We start from the raw sequence: 17222 nt of genomic DNA on the forward strand, positions 1-17222 counted from the left end.
CTGGAGGCTGGGCTGCCATTACACTGAGGACAAGGTGTGCTTGGCACACTGACCCATCCTTAGATACACTAAGTGCTTGGCATGCGAGAATCCACACTCAGAACATTCTCAGCATTCAGCAGGTGTCAATCTGAGCTTGCCAAATGCCAAGGTCTTATTATGTTGACCTGTCCTTACCACATGTTATGCACTCATCCATGCTCAGGCCATGCTAAGTGTAAATGCACTGGGCAGGGGTGATTCCATGCTTGGCGTGTGCTCTAGCGTTCCAATGTGAGTCTTCCCTTGGGATATGCTGATGGTTCAGTGCGTGCTTATCTGGCTGGGGACACACTGAGTGCATAGCACGTGCTATTCCATGCTGGCTACATTAGGGCTCAGTTCATGCCAGCCCACACAGTCACACGCTGCAAGCTCGGCACCCACTGGCTCACATGCATTACATGCTGAGGGTTTGCTATAGGCCAAACCACTCTGGTTGCACTCTGAGGGCTCAGCATACCCTAAGATGTCTCCACCAGAGGCCCATGCCAGCTGTCCCCTACCCTGACACCCCACCTCACACTACTCAGTCAGGCACAGGCTATACAGACAAGTTATTTACTTCTTGTTATAACTTCGGGCCCTCTGTGCCCTGGAAGGGGGGGTGGGCCAAGGGGCCGGGCCCAGCATGCACCCCTACTCCTTCAGGGGCTGATCCCTCCCCCAGCTCAGCTGGGTCCCAGGGCCACAGCATCAGGCCCGCGGGGGGGGAGGTAGAGCTGGAGAGCAGGGGAGAGCCTGTGAAGCCACAGTGGGGTGGGCAGAAGCGGAGGGGTGGGGGTGGGGACCAGGACCCAGGAAATCTGGGTCCACGCGGGCCTCGCAGGCCTCAGAGCAGGCGACAGGCATTGCCCACGCTCTCGGCTGAGGTGTCAAGGTCATGGCTGTAAGGGGAGTCCCAGTCCCTCAGGAAAACAGCCTCCAGCTGGCTCCGCAGGCCGCCCCGCCCGTTCTGTGCCACCAGCAGCGAGGTGCCCGCCGTCTCTGTGAAGTAGCTGCCGGACCAGTTGGAGGTTCCTACAGGGTGGGGGGCAGAGAGTCAGGGTCTATGGCAGTGCCTAGACCCACCTTCTGTCTCCCCAGTGGTGCTGGGGACACTCACCAATGTAGGTGGCACGTTCAGTCACCATGTACTTATTGTGGTTGACGCGGGCATATGGGATTCGGGCCTGGGTCTCGTCCGCAGGGACCACAAAGAGTTTCTGAGGGGGAAGGAAAAATGGGGAGGGCATGAGATGGAGGCTGGGGATGGAGGAGCCCCAGAGTATTGGGTGGAGAGGGGAACAGGACTTGGTGCTTCCTGTGGAACCCTCGGGGCCAGAACAAAGCCTGGCAGAGTGGGTGTCAGTAAACACTGGCTGAAAAAGAGGACCCAACCACCTCATTGCAACCCGTTCTCTCTGGAATGGCCCTTATCTATCAATGTCCCTTCTCACAGAAAGTCTTCCTTGACCCCTCCAGCTGGGACAGGGGCTCGCTCTAGCCATCCCCTACCCTGGCCTTGACCGCTGCCTGTGTCCGCTTCCCATCCTGGCCCTGAGCCATGGGGTCTCCAGTGTGGTCTCCCCATCCCCACTCTGGGTCGTGCCTGTCAGATGGCAGGCGAGCTCTCCTAAGGCTGTGTCCTCAGTACTGCTCCACACGGGGGCAGGTGCTTACCACCTGGATGTCCGAGTGGGTGTGGTTGTCACGCAGGGCAGCCAGGGAGAGCAGGAAGGCCCGCATGGATGGCTCAGAGTGCCCCCAGCAGCTGATCAGCAGACGCACCTTGACTCCCCGCTCGTAGGCAGCCCGCCGCAGCCCATCGTCAATGGCAGGCCAGAACCTTGGGGAGGAGGATGCAAGATCTGGAGGGCGGTTTTATCCACAGGCCTCACCATCAGCTTTAGAGAGCCGGGCCGGGGCCCTGCTTCAACTTCCGAGAGCCCCTTGACCCCAAGGCCCTCATCCTGTTTTAGCTCATGCTCCCTGCTTCCTAACTCCAGAAACCCCACATCCCATATCCCTCGCGCCTCCAGCCTCCCATCCCTGACCCTCATCCCCAGTATCCTCATCTTTTTCTGTCCCCTTTCCTGTGTCTCGAGTGCCCCCTCTCCCTGTCTCCCCTGCCGCTTCCATCTGTCCTCTTGCTTTAGCCCCATCACTCCCTCTCCCGTGCCCTCTCCCACTGGGCTCCACGGCCCAGGCCCTGTCCACATGCCCAGCAGTACCTGCGTGGGTGGGAGAACTCCATGGTGGGCAGGTAGTTCATAACTGCGATGTAGATGAAGTTCCGGGCATTGTCTACCACGTTGAGCAGGGCTTTCAGGTCTGGGGTGCGGCCACTTGGACACAGTGGTGGGGGCGCACTCTGAGGGCAATGGGACAGTCAAGACACGTCTGATAGGTGCCCTGTCAGGGGTGCAACACAGTAGACCCCATGTATGGACAGATCACCAAAGCCTGGTCCTGTGGGTCTCACTCAATCCTCAGTCTCCAGGAGGGAGAGGGATAATCACCGTGTCCATTTCGCAGGTGAGGAAACTGAAGCTCAGAGAGGGTAAGTGACTTGCATAAGGTCACACAGCTGATAAATGGAGCCAAGATTTTAATGTAAGCTGTCTGGTTCCAGAATTCATGCTCTAATGCAGGGGCTTGTCACATTAAGGTCATCAGTCCAGCAGCACCTGGAATTTGTGAGAACTGCAAATTCTCGGGCATCACTGCACAGGGCAGAGTCAGGGTGCTGGGCTGGGACCCAGGAATCTGGGTTTTAGCAAGCCCTCCCAGTGCTTCTGATGCATGCTAAGGTTTGAGGACCTGTGCTCACAGCCCACTCTGATGGCACGTCTCATGTGCCTGTGCCTCGTCAGGCCCTTTACCCAGTTTCCTCCATCCTTATGAGAGAAGAGCAAACGCAAGCTCTGAAATGGAGAAGTGGTTATGGGAGACCACTGGGGCAAAGGACCTCAGTGCATCATGTGTTCCTGTATCCACGCCTTTGTGCAGCCCTCCCCACTGACTCTGGGTTTGGCCAGGTGACTTGCTCGGGGGGACTTCAAAGGACCCAGGTTGGCCACCCCAACTAGTGAGAATATCAACAGCTAGAGACAGCAGCGCCTTGTCTAGAGTGCTCAGTATCTGCCAGGGGCAATAGCTGGCACTGGCCAACAGAACTTTCTGCAATGATGGAAATGTTCTACATCTGCACTGTTTACTGTGGCAGCCATTTGCTCCATGTGGCTACTGAGCACCTGAAGTATGGCTGGTGCAACTGAAGAAATGAATATTTAACTGTATTTAGTTTTAATATACTTAAATGGAAAGAGCCTTGTGTGGCTATACTGGACAGCATGGAGCTACAGCAGGGGCTCAACAGGCCTGAACCAAGCCGTGCCTCCCCACCAGCACTAAGAGGTTGTAAATATTATGAGACCCACTTTCTAGAGGAAACTGAGGCCTGAAGAAATTGGGACAGAGCTCGGGCTGCTGACTAAGCAGAGTGAGCAGGAGTGAGGGCTAGTGGTCAGGCCCCCCGTCCCCGCCAGTCACTGGGCAGGGATAGATGGAGGCTCTGAGTGGTAGCATGTGGCCAGCGTGTGACAGGACCCTCTTCCCTCAGACTCACTGCCAGATAGGCCAGAGCAGGGGTTCCATTGAGGCAGATCTCCATTGGTGTCTCTTGATTGTAGCGGGTGTCGTAGGGCCGAGGCCAGGTTGACGGGATGGAGCTGCCTGCCTGGCCGAGGTACCAGTAGGCCTCGAAGATCTTGGTCAGGTCTCGAGCTAGGCAGCTGCAGTTGTACATGACCACACCGAGCTCCTTGACCTGTGGGAGGGCAGTGCTGAGCCCAGGGGTAGGGGCCTGGTGCCACAGATGGCATGGACATCTCCAGCCCCCCACTCCCTGCCCTCTGGCCCCCCTTCTGCCTCCTTGCCCCTTGTCTCCTCTCCTTGTCTCTGTCTCCTCCCTCTGCCCCTCAGTTCCCTCTGAGCCCTGCCATAGCTGCTGTGCTGTGATGGGCTGTACCTTGTTTCCTGCCTTGCTATAACTCCTGCAGATCCTTCAGGTCTCATCAGTTGTCACTTTCTTTAGAAAACCTGACAGCCCAGGTTGGGTCCCCCATCTTGGCCCTGACCCCCTCTGCTCTTTCCCCCTTGCAGCCTTAACCCCCTGGGTGGACACTGCCTGGTGACTAGCCTGTCTCTGCCCTGGACTGGAAGTTCCAAGAGGCCCACCTGCTACTGCCATGTTCCCAGTGTCACCGAGAATGGGGTTGGGCTTAGGGCATGCACTCGGAATTAACAATGAAGGCCAAATGGGTGGACAGGGCCTTGAATTCCCTGTAGTGGAGCTGGCAGCTGCCATTAGGGATCAGAGGGAACCCTAGGCTACCATGAGCAGAGCTGGGCTGGATTTAGGAGTATTTAGGGAGGCTGGTAGGAGGTGGGGAGGAAGCCATTGCAGAGACTGGATAGAGAGGACTCTGGGAATAGAGGGGTGCAGTTGGAGGCTGAGTGCCCTGTGGGACAGAGAACAGCATGGAAGGGCAGTTGGTCAGGGTGCAGGCAGACCTGGGTCAGCGAGCGCCAGTCCATGTTGGCACTGCCAATGTAGAAGTGGGTCTGGTCCACCACCCAGAACTTGGTGTGCAGGACACCATGGGTCAGCTTTTGCATGTCCACCATGCGGACCTGGGCACCTGTAATCGACAAGGGTGGTGGTCAGGGCCAGTTTGGGCAGCCCCAGGCCCAGCCGGACCCCAGCTCTCCCCAGCTCACCACTTTGCAGCAGGGCCTGCAGGTCTGCCTGTGGCTGGGGCCCGTTGGGCTTGCTCACGGTGATGCGGACCTTCACACCTTGAGGTGCCAGGGTCTGCAGCTGCCGGAGGACTTCCTCGCCCTGGGGGGAGGGGAAAGCCTCTGAGGGGCTGGGCCACAAGCTCACCAACCCTATGCACACCCCCATGGAGCTATTTTGAGACTGGGTTTTGAGATGTGATCAGGAGTAAGCAAACTTTGCATTAGCCAGCACGCCTAGGGAGAGCTTGACAAGTTAAAGTATTAAAACTTTAACTCTTTTAATAACCAGCCTGCTGCTCTAAGCCCCATCAGGGCCTCCCTGTCACTCCTACCCTTCCAGGGACCTTCCCAAAATCCCATCTTGTAAGTATCAGTGTCTGCCTCTGCATGGGTCTCCAGGCACATTATAGGATGTTGGGGGTATGGCACAGGCTAGGGGTCTGGGAAGGTATGGGTGAGGCTTGATGATGCCAGTAACAGTAATAATGACAGCCAGCAATTCCCTACTGTGAGTCAGTGAGTCCTGAGTTGGCCCATCTAAGCCCTTCACACTTGAACCACTGAATTCTCAGCCCTCTCACCGATGAGGCAGGTCTGAGAACGAACCCCGAGGTGCAGATGAGGACACTGAGCACCAGAGGACCCAGTGGTGAAGCAGCACTTGAATCCAGACCGTTTCTGTCTCCTATGTCTGTGCTTTGTGCTTTGCACTACTCTGGTGGGAGCCAGCAGGGAGTGGGAGCTCATATCAGTGTGAACCTTTGTAATTATTTTTTCAGGCAATGCTTGAGGAGCCCAATTCTAATACATTTTAAGCCCATATCTGACAAAAGGAGGCAGCAGGGAAGGGGAAAAAAAGGACAAATTCATTGTTTTTTTCAGTGAAAGGGGTATCCACCAAGGCTGTTCCTTTTCAAATACTGAAGTTTTGTTTTTTAAGTTTATAGACCTTAACAAGGACCTAACAGCAAACATTTATAATGGGCTGACTCTGTGTCATGTTTTGCATGGATCAGCCCCCGTTTCATGCTCATGAGATGGGTGCCATATATTGGCCCCATTCTACACATGAGGAAACCAAAGCCTGAGAGGTGAGGTGACTTGCGCAAGGTCACACAGCTGGGAAGTGGCAGCCTGGCTTGGGGCTGGGCTATTACTCCATTCTTCCATATTTTGTGACAGGGTTGGGGCAGCCTATGGGTGAGTGACATCTGCTGGCATAATCCCTTGTAACCAAACCCATACCCTGACATTCAGAGGCTTCCAGATGACCGTGACAAACACCCCCAGCCCAGAGGACCATGTGAAAACAGTTGCTTCCAAACACCTGCGTCAGTTCTGCTGTGTGAGACATGAGCACCTGCTCCCAGGCTGCAGGGGACCCCCCTTTATCCACCCCACGTCTCCCACCACCCCTGCTGCCAGCCAGGGCCCAGGGTGCCAGGTACCTGCTGGGCAGAGGACTCCTGAGTGTGGGTGTCATTGTTGGTGAGGGTCCAGTAGAAGGAGGCGATGTCCAGGCTGCTGTGAGCACCGGCAAGCAGGCCAAGCCAGGCCTGGCTGGTGGAGGGGTTGCCCACGGAGGTATTGGGGTAGTCCAGGCCCTCAGGAATGCTCTCTACCAGCACTACTCTGGAAGGAGGGGGGTGGTATCAGCCTTTGGGAGCCAGAGACAACAGGCTGGCATGTGAGTGCTCACCTGTCTGACCATGGAGGATGCAAGACCGTGTGTATCTGTGTGTGTCTGAACTCATGGATACTGTGTATGTCTGTGCATCTGTCTGGAGGTGTGGAAGAAAGGTTGTGTGTAGGATACATGTGTGTCTGTTTGTAGACGTGTATGGAAGATGCTGTGTATGTCTGTGTGAGCCTGTCTGTTCACAGACTTGGAGAGAAGATGATGCTGTGGCTGCCATGGAAACAGTGTGGGGGAAGGGAGTGGGCATGGAGGGAAGATCCTCTGCGGGTATACTGGGGATTCTGTGATCACCTCACTCTGTCACCGGCACTGGGTGTGGCTGAGTGCAGGCCCTCTCCCCCGATCATTCAAGGCTCCCCCCCAACTTACTCGCAGGGGTCATAGCAGGGGGCTGGGCGCTGGTTGGGCCCAAAGAGATGCAAGTCGCCATATTCCCATAGAAACAGCTGAGTCATCAGGGCACCAAAGCCCACAACCGCCAGGATGAGGACCAGCAGGACCCAACGGGCTTTCTGTGGGATCGAAGAGGCAATCAGCCAGCCAAAGGGGGGTGGCCAGGCCCGTTACTGAGACACAGTGAGGGTGGCGGTGAGCTCCTACCTTTTCTGCAGCCTTCCACGCTTCAATCTCATTCATGGGCAGCTCATTGGCAGGCTCCTCAACAGGCACCTTCAACTAGGGCATGGGGATGGTGTGTGTGGGGTGACAGGGCAGCTCAGTGGGGCCCCACCCTCCATTCCACCCAGCCAGCCCCTCCCCTCTGGACCCTCCGTCCACCTACCTCTTGGTACATCAGTTTAGGCTTCATCTTGCCAGGCAGCCAGGAGATACGCAGAGTCCAGGTGGGAGAGTGGGTGTGTCAGGGTCGCCAAACTGCAGGGAACAAAAGCTGGCACTGTGTGGGATGTTCTGGGCTTTTGGGGGACATCACAGAAGGCAGATCAGTTCTAGGGCTCACAGGATCCCCTGGGACTCCTTGCCTGAGATCATGGGAGCCACTGGCACAGTGCCTGACACTCCAAAAGGAGGAAGCTGGCTGCTGGTCAGTAGGGATTTCGAAATCCTTCAAGGTCCAATGCCTCTGTTTCTTCCCCTCACTCTGTGGTCACCCCACCATCCTTTAGCGCCCACCCTGCCCCTCATTAGTGCCTACACTGATGCTCCCATATTAGCGCTCCCCATGAGCACCTTCCCTTCTCTGAGCTCTAGACATTAAAAAAGACAGCTCCGGATGGGGCCAGCCGAGCCCCAGAGCTTTCTGCCTGGCTTTTCCCAGCGCTAGGACTCCCAAGGGAGCATTTTCCAGGGGGTTCCTCTGCCCTCACCGTCAGGTACCTACCCATCAGACAGGTCAGCCCTGGAGCCCCGACTATTGTGGCCTCCCCGCCAGCCTTCACTCCATCCCCCTAGCCCTCCTCTTCCATCCTCCCCTGAGGGGGCCTCGGTCTTACTCGGCAGGCGGCAGCTGCTACCTCCGCGGGGCCCCAGCTTCTGCCCCAACAGGCTGAGCCGGAGCGGGAGAATGGAGGGGGCGGGGCCCTAGTAGGCACCGCCCACTGCAGCGGGGAGTCTGCGCACTTGGCCCGCCGGCCCTGGCACACCGCAGCGAAGAGGGGGGCCGCGTCCCCTAGATGCGGTCTGGCCAACCTGGCCCGGGTGGAGACAGTACATGGCTGAGGGATGGGCTTTGCCACACTCCACCCCAGAGCCCCAGTGTGGGGTAGGAAGGGCGCAGGTAAAGGGAAAAAGGAACCCCACATCTTTTCTCATCTACAAACCTTGTGAATTTTTGTACCTTGGGCGTGTATTATCTAGTCAAAAATAAATACATAAATAAAATCGATGATTACAAGACAAAATAAAATGGAGAGATCAAGGTTGAATAAAATGATTTCTAGATGTAGCGATAAAATCAGAAGATACAGCCCACGCTATGGGAGGGGAAGAGCCAGTGGGATATGGATACAGTAGGTTTTCTGTTGGGAGTGTGTTCGGACTACAGTGTTTGATTTAAAGAAAAAAGCCAAATGGTATTTTGATAAGATTTAAACATTTTCTTAGTCTCTGAAATCCAGGTTCTGGGGCTGGAGGGGTAAGCAAGGTTCCCAGCTCCCAGCTCCTATCTCCCAAGCAGGATTTAACACCACAGCTGGAAACAAATTGGAGAACCCCTACCCGCCCACCTCTTTCAGTGAAAGAGAGGCAGGACCCCCCTTCCTCATCCTGGCTGGGAGTCAACAGATAAATGCAGGAAAGGATTATTACTGAGAGAAGCAACAGCGTCAGAAGTGGTTGCCTTAAGAGTGGGATTTGGGGGCGGGTCAGGATTGCTTTCTATTGTAAACCTATTTTACTTTCTAAAATCGTGACACGTAAATGCAGAGAACACATCTCTGTGCTGGTTACGAAACAATTATAAAGCGAACACGTGTTGCGTTCCAAGTTTGGTCACTTTCAAAAAAAGAAAAGCACGTGCACGCATTACTGTGATTGTAAAAAAGAACGGGGGAAGGAAAGGAAAATTCCAGGTGGGAGCTGGGTTCTCCTTTCACCGCAAGACCGAGCCTAGATCTGAAAGGATAGTTTGGAAACTCCTTCCTGCGAATGTCTGATCCCAGATTGGCAAGGGCAGAGCACCACTAGATTCCGTCTTCTCACTGCTGGGAGACAAATGGACCCAGCAAGGAACAGCAACAGGCCAAGGTTATTTGGAACTCCAGAGGACAGCAGAAGCAGCAGAAGGTAAGTCTTAGAGGTGACTGATGGCAGGTTTGTGGGGTGGGGTAGGGGAGATGTGGGGCAGGAAATACTTCTTGCTTTTATTGAATTTGTGAAAGCCTTGGTGAGAAATGCTTTAAGAATATGGGGTTGTAACAGCAGGTGATGTGAAACTTAGGGAATATAAAATGAACCAAAAGTGGAGACGTAAGGCATGGCACAGCACACGGTGAGGCCATGGAACCGGGATGGCCACTAATAAACCAAAAATAGAATATCCATGGCGTTCATTCAAATTGTTAGTGACCTTTGGCTTTCAAATTGTACAGTGACTACATGTCTGTAATGATGGATTTAATTTTAATTTGTTGTATTTCTGTCAAGCAATGCACCTAAAGTATTTAAAAAGAAAACTGGTACTGGGGGGGTGGTTTAGACTGGATTATACTGGAGAGGCAGTTCACACCGTGGGTTCCAAAGCCAGATGTATGATTTCATGAGCCTCAGCACTTACATGACTGTCTGATCTTGACAAGTGGCAATATGTTGGTGCCTTAGTTTCCCCATCTGTGAAGTAGGCATGGTAACAGCACCTATTTTTCATAAGGCCGTTCATTAACTAAACATATATTTATGTGTGCACCAAATATTGTTTTAGGCACTAGGGGATACCACTGTGAACAAATCAAGAGTTGACAGAAGGCAGACAAAAATAAGGAAGATTATGTTAGAAGGTAATAAGTGCTACTAGACAATCAGGGAAGAGGGACAGGGAAAGGATGGGATTGGAATTCTAATTTTGAGTAAGAAGGTCAGGGAAGGCCCATGAGAAAGGGATATGATAAAAAAAAAAAACATCAAGGAGGGGAGGGAAGGCGATATGTGGACTTCTTAGGGAAGAGGATTCCAAGCAGAGGGAATGGCCAGTACAAAGGCCCTGAGGCAGGAGTGGGCCTGAATTAGACATGATAGAGCAGAGGCCAGTATGTCTGTAGTGGCGGGTGGTGGGGAGAGGGAGAGGATGAGTCAGAGGTGACAGAGCCAGATCATGCAGGGCTGCCTGGACTGTGAAGAGAAGGATGGGGCCACCGTAGGTTCCCGGCATAAGACGGACATGATCTGTCTTTGGTATTTGGTGGGTTTGATGGTGGCCTCAAAAAAGGTAAGTCCAATGTGGGCATAACCCCACGAACTTGTAAATGTGACCGTATTTGGGAAAAGGGTCATCACAGATGTAATTAAATTAAGGATTTGGGGATGAGATCCTGGATTATCTGGCTCTAAATCCAGTGATAAGTGTCTCTGAATGAGACAGTAAAGACAAAAAGACCATGTGACCAGTGAGGCAGTGAATGGCCTGATGTGGCTGCAAACCCAGGTATGCCTGAGGTCGTCAAAATCTGGGCGTGGCCTGGAATGGAATGTCCTCTAGTTTTGGAGGGAGCATGGTCCTGCTAACACCTTAGTTTTGGACTTCTGTCCTCCAGAGCTTTGCAAGAATAAATTTCTGTTGTCTAAGCCACTTGGTTTGTGGTGATTTGTTACAGCAGCCCTGGAGAACCAATACAGGAATTTACAGGCTCCCTTTGGCTATGTGGGGGGACAGACGAGAGCAGGGCTAGAGGGTATGGGGTTGGGAGCAGGGAACCCAGGGAGGAAGTAAGGTGGACAGGACTAGGGTGGGGGCAGCCAAGGGGCAAAGAGTAGAGAGTCTGGGTATAACCTGAAGGTAGAGCCAATGCGATTTTTAATGCACTGCATGTGGACTTCAAGTAAAGAAAGGAGTTTTTAATGGACTGCACGTGGACTTCAGGTAAAGAAAGTTTTCCATCCTGAGCAACTGCAAGGATGGAGGTGCCAATAGAGGAGAAACAAGTTTGGGGAAAAGGCTGTAAACAAATAAAAATGTGTGTGTTTTGAACATATAAAATTTAAGATGTCTAAAATCTTTCCAAGTAACTCCTTCAAACTAAAGGAATTCATACATATCAAGTACACAGAATGGGCATACAGGATGATCTCAATAAATGTGACTGTGTCAAGACTCCTTAACAGCCAAATGAAAGGGAAAGGTATTCCTACCCTGGCCCCAGGCAAGATGGTTGCTTTTCATTGTTGGCCTTTACTATTTCATTTTTTAAAACGCACATAGGACTTCTTTGGAAATTACATTATGAGGATCAGGCTCCTAGCCTTCCCCCACAGGTGCCCCTTCCCCCACATCCCAGTCTCAAGAAAAGGGCTGTAGCCTCAGCTGGACTAGTATCCAGCACTCCCATCCCCATTTCCCCGGCAGGGAGGGCAGGGCAAGGGGGAACTGAAGGTAGGCAAGGGCAGAGCCAGGCTGGTGGGCGCTGGCACTGACCTCAGCTCGGCTCAGTTCCTGCGTCCCCAGGAACCTAGAACCCTCACGGGGCTCCAGTTTAAAGCCCAGACGGGCTTGTAGGCTCTGCTTCCTCACTGAAGTGGGATGTACCTCCACCAGCAAGTGTGCCCTCTCCCAGTCCACAGAATGTCCCCGTCTCATTGCCTTGTGCCCTGCCTGCCCTGGGGGACATGACACCACAGCAGGTGAAAAAGGAGGAAGCAAAACCCACTGGGCTTTGAGATGTGTTGCAGTCACAGCTCCCTGAACACCCCACCCTGGGTGAGGATCGCATGGAAGATTTGATCCCTCCTCCATTGGAGTGCTCTGGATTGGAGAGTCCAGGGTTCAAATCCCACCTCTGCCACTTTCTTACTGGGTGACCTCAGGCTTGGGGCTTTACTTCTCTGAGCCCTGGTGGCCTCATCTATAAAAGGAGGGATCATCTTCAATCTGACTGGGGGCTGTAGCTGGAGATCTCTGAATGCTTTGTGGGTGTGGGTCTTAGAGTCCCACAGCCCTGGGTTCAGATCTCAGCTCTGTGCCTTACTAGGAAGAGGGGCTCCCTTCTCTGAGCCCCACATTCATTCTCAGAACAATGGGAAGATGAATATACCAACCTCACATTCGCTGGGTAGTCCATGAAACCATCCACGGCAGGAAGGTAGCACACATACCCCACACAAGCTGGCTGGTGAGATCTGTGTGTCTCCTAGTACTCTGTATACACTTTTATTGCAGATAAACTTTATGTGTCCCTTGAAATTTGGTGTCTGATTTATTCCTCTACTCCCCAGAGCCCACACACTATAACCACTCAAAAAATGTTTGTTGAAAACCGAAGAAATGGACTAGAAAGGAAACCTTTGAGAAAAGACTTTTTTACCTGTCTTTCTAGATCTACTGACTCTTTTTTAATACACAATGATAACCAGCTTGTTCTAAGCCCAGAGCAGATAGGATTGACACAGAGAACAGCATTTTAGCCTGAGAGTAAAATTCAAGGTCAATTCAAGCCATCTGAGAGTGCAAAGGAGGTGTGGGGCCATCAGCTGCTGAAGCACACTTGAAACACTGGCCAGGTCACACCACAGGCAACATTTACAAACCTGTGGCTCTTCCATGTGGCTCAAAACAGAAAAGTTCTCGTGTTTAAAGGAGCCAGTTTTCACTTGATTGAGCACCCTTTTGGATTGAACAATCGTCTGCAGTCAACTACAGAAAACAGAACAGAGCACTGGTTTTGTCAACTTGTTTGTTTTGTTTTTAGCAATAGAACTTTTATTTCAAAGGATCCCTAGAAAGTGCCCTTCAAGGGAGAGAAGATGCTTGGTCTGAAAAACAATTAAATAGGTAAAAAAAAAGAAAAAAAAATCATGAATGGTGAATACTTCTGAATTGGAACTTAAAAATCTAAGCTGTCCCATTCCTGCTCAAAATCCCTCTGTGGCCCCCCCCTTTGCCACAAAGGGCAAACGTCTTGCCAAATCCTTTGGGACCCTCCATAGACAGGCCCCTGCAGACCCTCCTCACCATTACAGCTTTACAGTTCTCCTGACTCCAGAGCTGTCTCCAGCTCCTACTTCTTCCCTGAACTCCAGCTCTGGAAGTGCCATGGCCCTCCTAGACACCTCCTCCAGGTGTCCCCAAACCCCTCACACCTACCATGCACCCAAATGTCCTTATCATCTCTCCTAAACCTGCTCCTCCGCTGGGTCCCCTTTTCAAGGACAGCTGCCCTACCTATCCATCACGTCTCAGCCGGTGTGCCACCTCCCCAGAAAGGCCCCCGATTCCCCAGAACCCTGGGCCTCATTCTAGGCCCTCTACAATGTGTCTACTTGGCCTTCTGAGGGTCTCTCCCACCCACGCCTCATCTCTCCCCTCCGTGGCCTTGATGACTCCAATCAATCCTTCCAATTCCGAATCCATCTGAGTCTGACTTGTCCCTCCCCTGCTCAAAACCTCTCCATGGCACCTGTGTTCTCAGGACAAAGTCTCAGCTCCTCACTGGGGCTTCTAGAGCCCCACACAATCTTCCCCTAACAACCTTGTTGGTGTACTCTCTCACCAACCTGAATGCCCTAGCCATATTTAATTATCTTTCAGTTCCTTGAACTGAAACCACACTTTCACCACCAAAACTTCCCACAGTTGCTCCTCCCACCCAGCACACCTTTCTCTCCTCTTCAGGTTGTTCATTCCTAACGACGTGTGTAACACCTCCTCCAGGAAGCCCTTTGTGACCTCCCAGCTGGTTCAGGCACCCCTTTGGGTTCCAACAATCCCCTGGGCTTCTCCATAGCAGCCCTGATCCCTCTGCCTGTATTTCCCCCAGCTCAGCCCTGACCCCTCTTGGCTGTCTGCCTGGTGATGGGTCTGTTTCTCCCACTGACTGTGAAACCCAGGAGGGAACAGCTGGCGGCCCCCCAGTACCACCCAGCACAAGGACAGCACATAGTAGGTGCTCAGTGGCCAGTTTATTTATCTCGTATTTATTCAGTGACTACTTGCTAATAAGCCCTGTCCAGAAACTGAGATACAGCACAAAACAGGGAAAAAAACAAATCCCTGGTAAAGAAGACATTCTTTTGGGAGCAGTGAGACAATAGGTAAATGAATGAAACATATGGTATATGCCTTGGATATAAATAAAGCCGGGGAGGGCGATGGTGGCATCGCAACTGGAAGTGGCTGTCTCAGTTCCAAACGAACACCAGCACACGTCTGGGGCAAAGAGGCACTCATCCCTGACTTTCAGTTGAGGTGGCAGGGCTCAGGGAGATGTTGGCCTGGTTGCACAGCACTGGTGTGTGGGCCAGGAATTTGAACCCAGAGCTCAGTTCTGTTCCAGGACACTACACTGTCACACCAATTCATGAACACAAAATAAGGCAGAATGTCTGTTCCTCCCCACCCTGCAAGAGGACTGAACCTTACTTAGAAGGGCAGGATCTAGAGCGAGAGGGGAGGGTTCCTCATGATTATTGACTAGGCACTTTAGGTACTGAATTCCCACAACTGTCCTTTTTCAGCCCCACTTAACAGGTAAGGGAACAGAAGACCCAGACAGGTTAAGTCACTGGCACAAAGGAACAGCCAGGAAACTGTGGGGCCAGGATTTGACTTCCAGCTGCCTCAGGGGCCAGGTGTAGACAGCTGCCTTTCCTGCTGTTCATCGTCTGTAGGTATGTAGTTGCCCACCCCCCCAACTGCCCTTCCTCCTCCCTCCCCAACAGCAGCTGAACCTAGAGGCAGCTTTGGCCTCTCAAAAGCTCTACCAATAACCCCCCACCCCACCTCCCACAGTCTGAGAGGCGCAGCTTTCTCCAATTATAAAGGATATGTGAGTGCATCTTTAGGGAGAGACTGGCTCTCCCTCCAACTGGGCTGCTCTTGTCAGTCCATCCTTGGTAGAAGTTCTGAAGCTGCTGCTGCTTTGTGTCACATCACATCACATCACATCAGATTGTGTCCCTCCTGCCTTCCAAATACTCTTAAGGCTCCTGCCTCACTCAGAGTAAAGCCACAAGACCCCCAATGAGCTGCCCCCATCCCCCACCCCTCCGCTCTCTCACTGGCATCCTGGCTGTTCCTTAAATACTCTAAGCATGCTCCAACCCCAGGGCATTTGCATTTGCTGTATCCTCTACCTATAATGCTCTTCCCCCAGGAAACTACATAATTCTCTCCCCTCCCTCAAGTTTTTGTTCAAATGTCACCCTCTCAGAAAACCTTCCCGGACCACCTTATTTAACTACATTTAAGACTTATTTAAAACTACAACCTTTATTGTATATTCTCCATCCCTCTTCTAACACATCTTATATAATCTACTTACCTGCTTGCTTACTGTTTCTTTTCCCTGCTAGAATGTAAACTCCACGAGGCCAGGAATCTCTGTTTTGTTCACTGATGTGTCCCCAGTGCCTAGTGTGCCACAATGGTGGGCATGTAGAACATGCTTAATACACACTTGCTGAATGAATAACTCACGTTTTCATCTCCATAATGCAGATGCAGCAACTGAGGAACAGGGACGTTAAGCCACCTGCCACATGCAGCTATTTAAGTACTAGAACCAAGACTGGAACCAGGGTGCTGCAGCCCCCAGGTGCACATCGCCAACCACGGTCCTACACTGCCTTGTCGCTAAGGCAAGCTGAGTGAGTAAGATACCTCTTCACCTGGGGATCAGGGTGGCTGAGATTTGACTGAGGTGTGGTGGGATCTGCCTCATTTCTCTACACCCCCAATTCTAGAAGTCAAGGGAGGTCTGGGTCTGAGCTCCCTATGGTCCCCCTCCAGTCAAGCCCTCCATAACCACCACAGCAGTGACTAAATACTCTCATTTTTAGGGTGTGTGTGTGTGTGTGTATGGGTCAATCAATTCAACAAGGTAAAGCAATAGGAATTAAGTATTTAGATGCTCAAGGTTTGTGATGGCTGATGGACCACCCCCTCAGATGCATGTGTGGTGATGTGGCAGAGGTGAGGACGACATGGAGATCGAGACATGGGGTGGTGGAGGGTGGTTCCTGTGGCAGAGGGTGTCATGATACAGGGAGCGTGATGACGCCACAGGAATGATGAGGATAGCCTCGGAGATGGGGAGAATGACAATGAGGAGGCTAAGGTGATGAATGAGTGAAGGTGACATGGTTACTAATGATATTAGCTCAAATTGCCATGTCAAACTGTACATATCATAATAAACTGGCAGAATCCTCACCATCATCCCTCACTTAGGTGTCCTTGTGTGTATTTTACAGATGAGGAAGCTGAGATTGCAAAGGTGTGATTAGGTGGTAAAGTGATTAGTGGTGGAGCTGGGATTCTGGCACTGCCGGAGAACCCGCTCTATTACCATGTATGGTGGCGAGTATGTGAGAGGTGACACGGTGAAATGACAGCGACATGGAGGGATGAAAAACAATTGTAAGGCAGGGCTGCTCCTTATGGGAAAACTAGAGGCATGAGGCATGGACTGTGACTGTGAGCAAAGGTGACATGGGAGGAACGGAGACATAAGGGGTGAGGATGACATAAAGGGAGCGTGAGCGCGATTTTAAGAGACGGTGACAGGAACACAAAGGTGACACCGGGGTTTGATGATGGCTTAAGAGAAGTGAGGATTTCACAGAGGAGAAAGGGCAACAAAAGAGGGGAGCAGGCGACATAAGACGGCAATGGCGACTTAAAGGGAGGCGACTGCAACATACAGTGGCAACGGGGGCTTGAAGGGAACGAGAGTTAAAGGGGGTTGCTGGCGACATAAGGAGGGTGACAGCGACAGAAGGGGAATGGTGACGAATTAAGCGGGATGCGACATAAGGAGAGGAATGGCGACCTAAAGAGGCAGAGGACGACATAAGGGGAGAGATGCATTATAGACGGAAAGACAACCCGAGGAGGGCCGCCGAGGCGCAGCGCCGCCAGACCGCACAATACCTGCCCTCCACGTCTCCCACGCCAGGACCCAGCCTGGCGAAAACCTTCTGGCCTGGAGCTTCGCCCGGCCACCCCCACCGCGCGCAGGCGCACTCCGGCTGGACTGCGGGCCGACGGGGCCCAGGCACGTGCCTGTCTCATTGGCCGCGCTCCTCGGTAGCGCGG

General features: G+C 52.5%; 1 protein-coding gene and 1 long non-coding RNA gene across 5 annotated transcripts; one reads left to right on the top strand and one right to left on the bottom strand.

Annotated features, from left to right (window-relative positions):
* Positions 1 to 586: 586 nt before the first annotated feature.
* On the bottom strand, positions 587 to 17197 carry PLD3 (phospholipase D family member 3). 4 transcript variants are annotated; one of them, XM_036896638.2, is made up of 12 exons: positions 17058 to 17197; positions 7305 to 7396; positions 7124 to 7198; positions 6893 to 7035; positions 6273 to 6456; positions 4804 to 4924; positions 4597 to 4724; positions 3650 to 3850; positions 2253 to 2392; positions 1702 to 1867; positions 1145 to 1244; positions 587 to 1059 (listed from the first exon to the last, which is right to left on the bottom strand). In XM_036896638.2, the coding sequence occupies exons 2-12, from the start codon at positions 7329 to 7331 to the stop codon at positions 872 to 874; spliced, it is 1473 nt and encodes a 490-aa protein (XP_036752533.2). In that variant the 5' UTR covers positions 7332 to 7396; positions 17058 to 17197; the 3' UTR covers positions 587 to 871. The 4 variants fall into 4 exon arrangements, with proteins under 4 accessions (XP_036752533.2, XP_036752535.2, XP_036752534.2 ...); XM_036896640.2 differs by lacking the exon at positions 17058 to 17197 and adding an exon at positions 15448 to 15542; XM_036896639.2 differs by lacking the exon at positions 17058 to 17197 and adding an exon at positions 7975 to 8115.
* LOC118918130 (uncharacterized) lies at positions 8239 to 15790 on the top strand. The gene is made up of 3 exons (XR_005026990.2): positions 8239 to 9265; positions 14642 to 14794; positions 15624 to 15790. It is a non-coding gene; the product is annotated as an uncharacterized LOC118918130 (long non-coding RNA).
* Positions 17198 to 17222: the final 25 nt, after the last annotated feature.

Source organism: Manis pentadactyla, chromosome 15 (genome assembly GCF_030020395.1).
Source record: "Manis pentadactyla isolate mManPen7 chromosome 15, mManPen7.hap1, whole genome shotgun sequence".
NCBI classification, from domain to species: domain Eukaryota; kingdom Metazoa; phylum Chordata; class Mammalia; order Pholidota; family Manidae; genus Manis; species Manis pentadactyla.

Bases quoted from the DNA above. Each gene is read 5' to 3' on its own strand.
- PLD3 (XM_036896638.2), bottom strand. From the start codon at position 7,331: ATGAAGCCTAAACTGATGTACCAAGAG. The intron at 7,199-7,304 runs GTAGGTGGACGG...CCCATGCCCTAG, and splicing joins CTAAACTGATGTACCAAGAG to TTGAAGGTGCCTGTTGAGGA. The intron at 1,245-1,701 runs GTAAGCACCTGC...CTTCCCCCTCAG, and splicing joins CCCACTCGGACATCCAGGTG to AAACTCTTTGTGGTCCCTGC.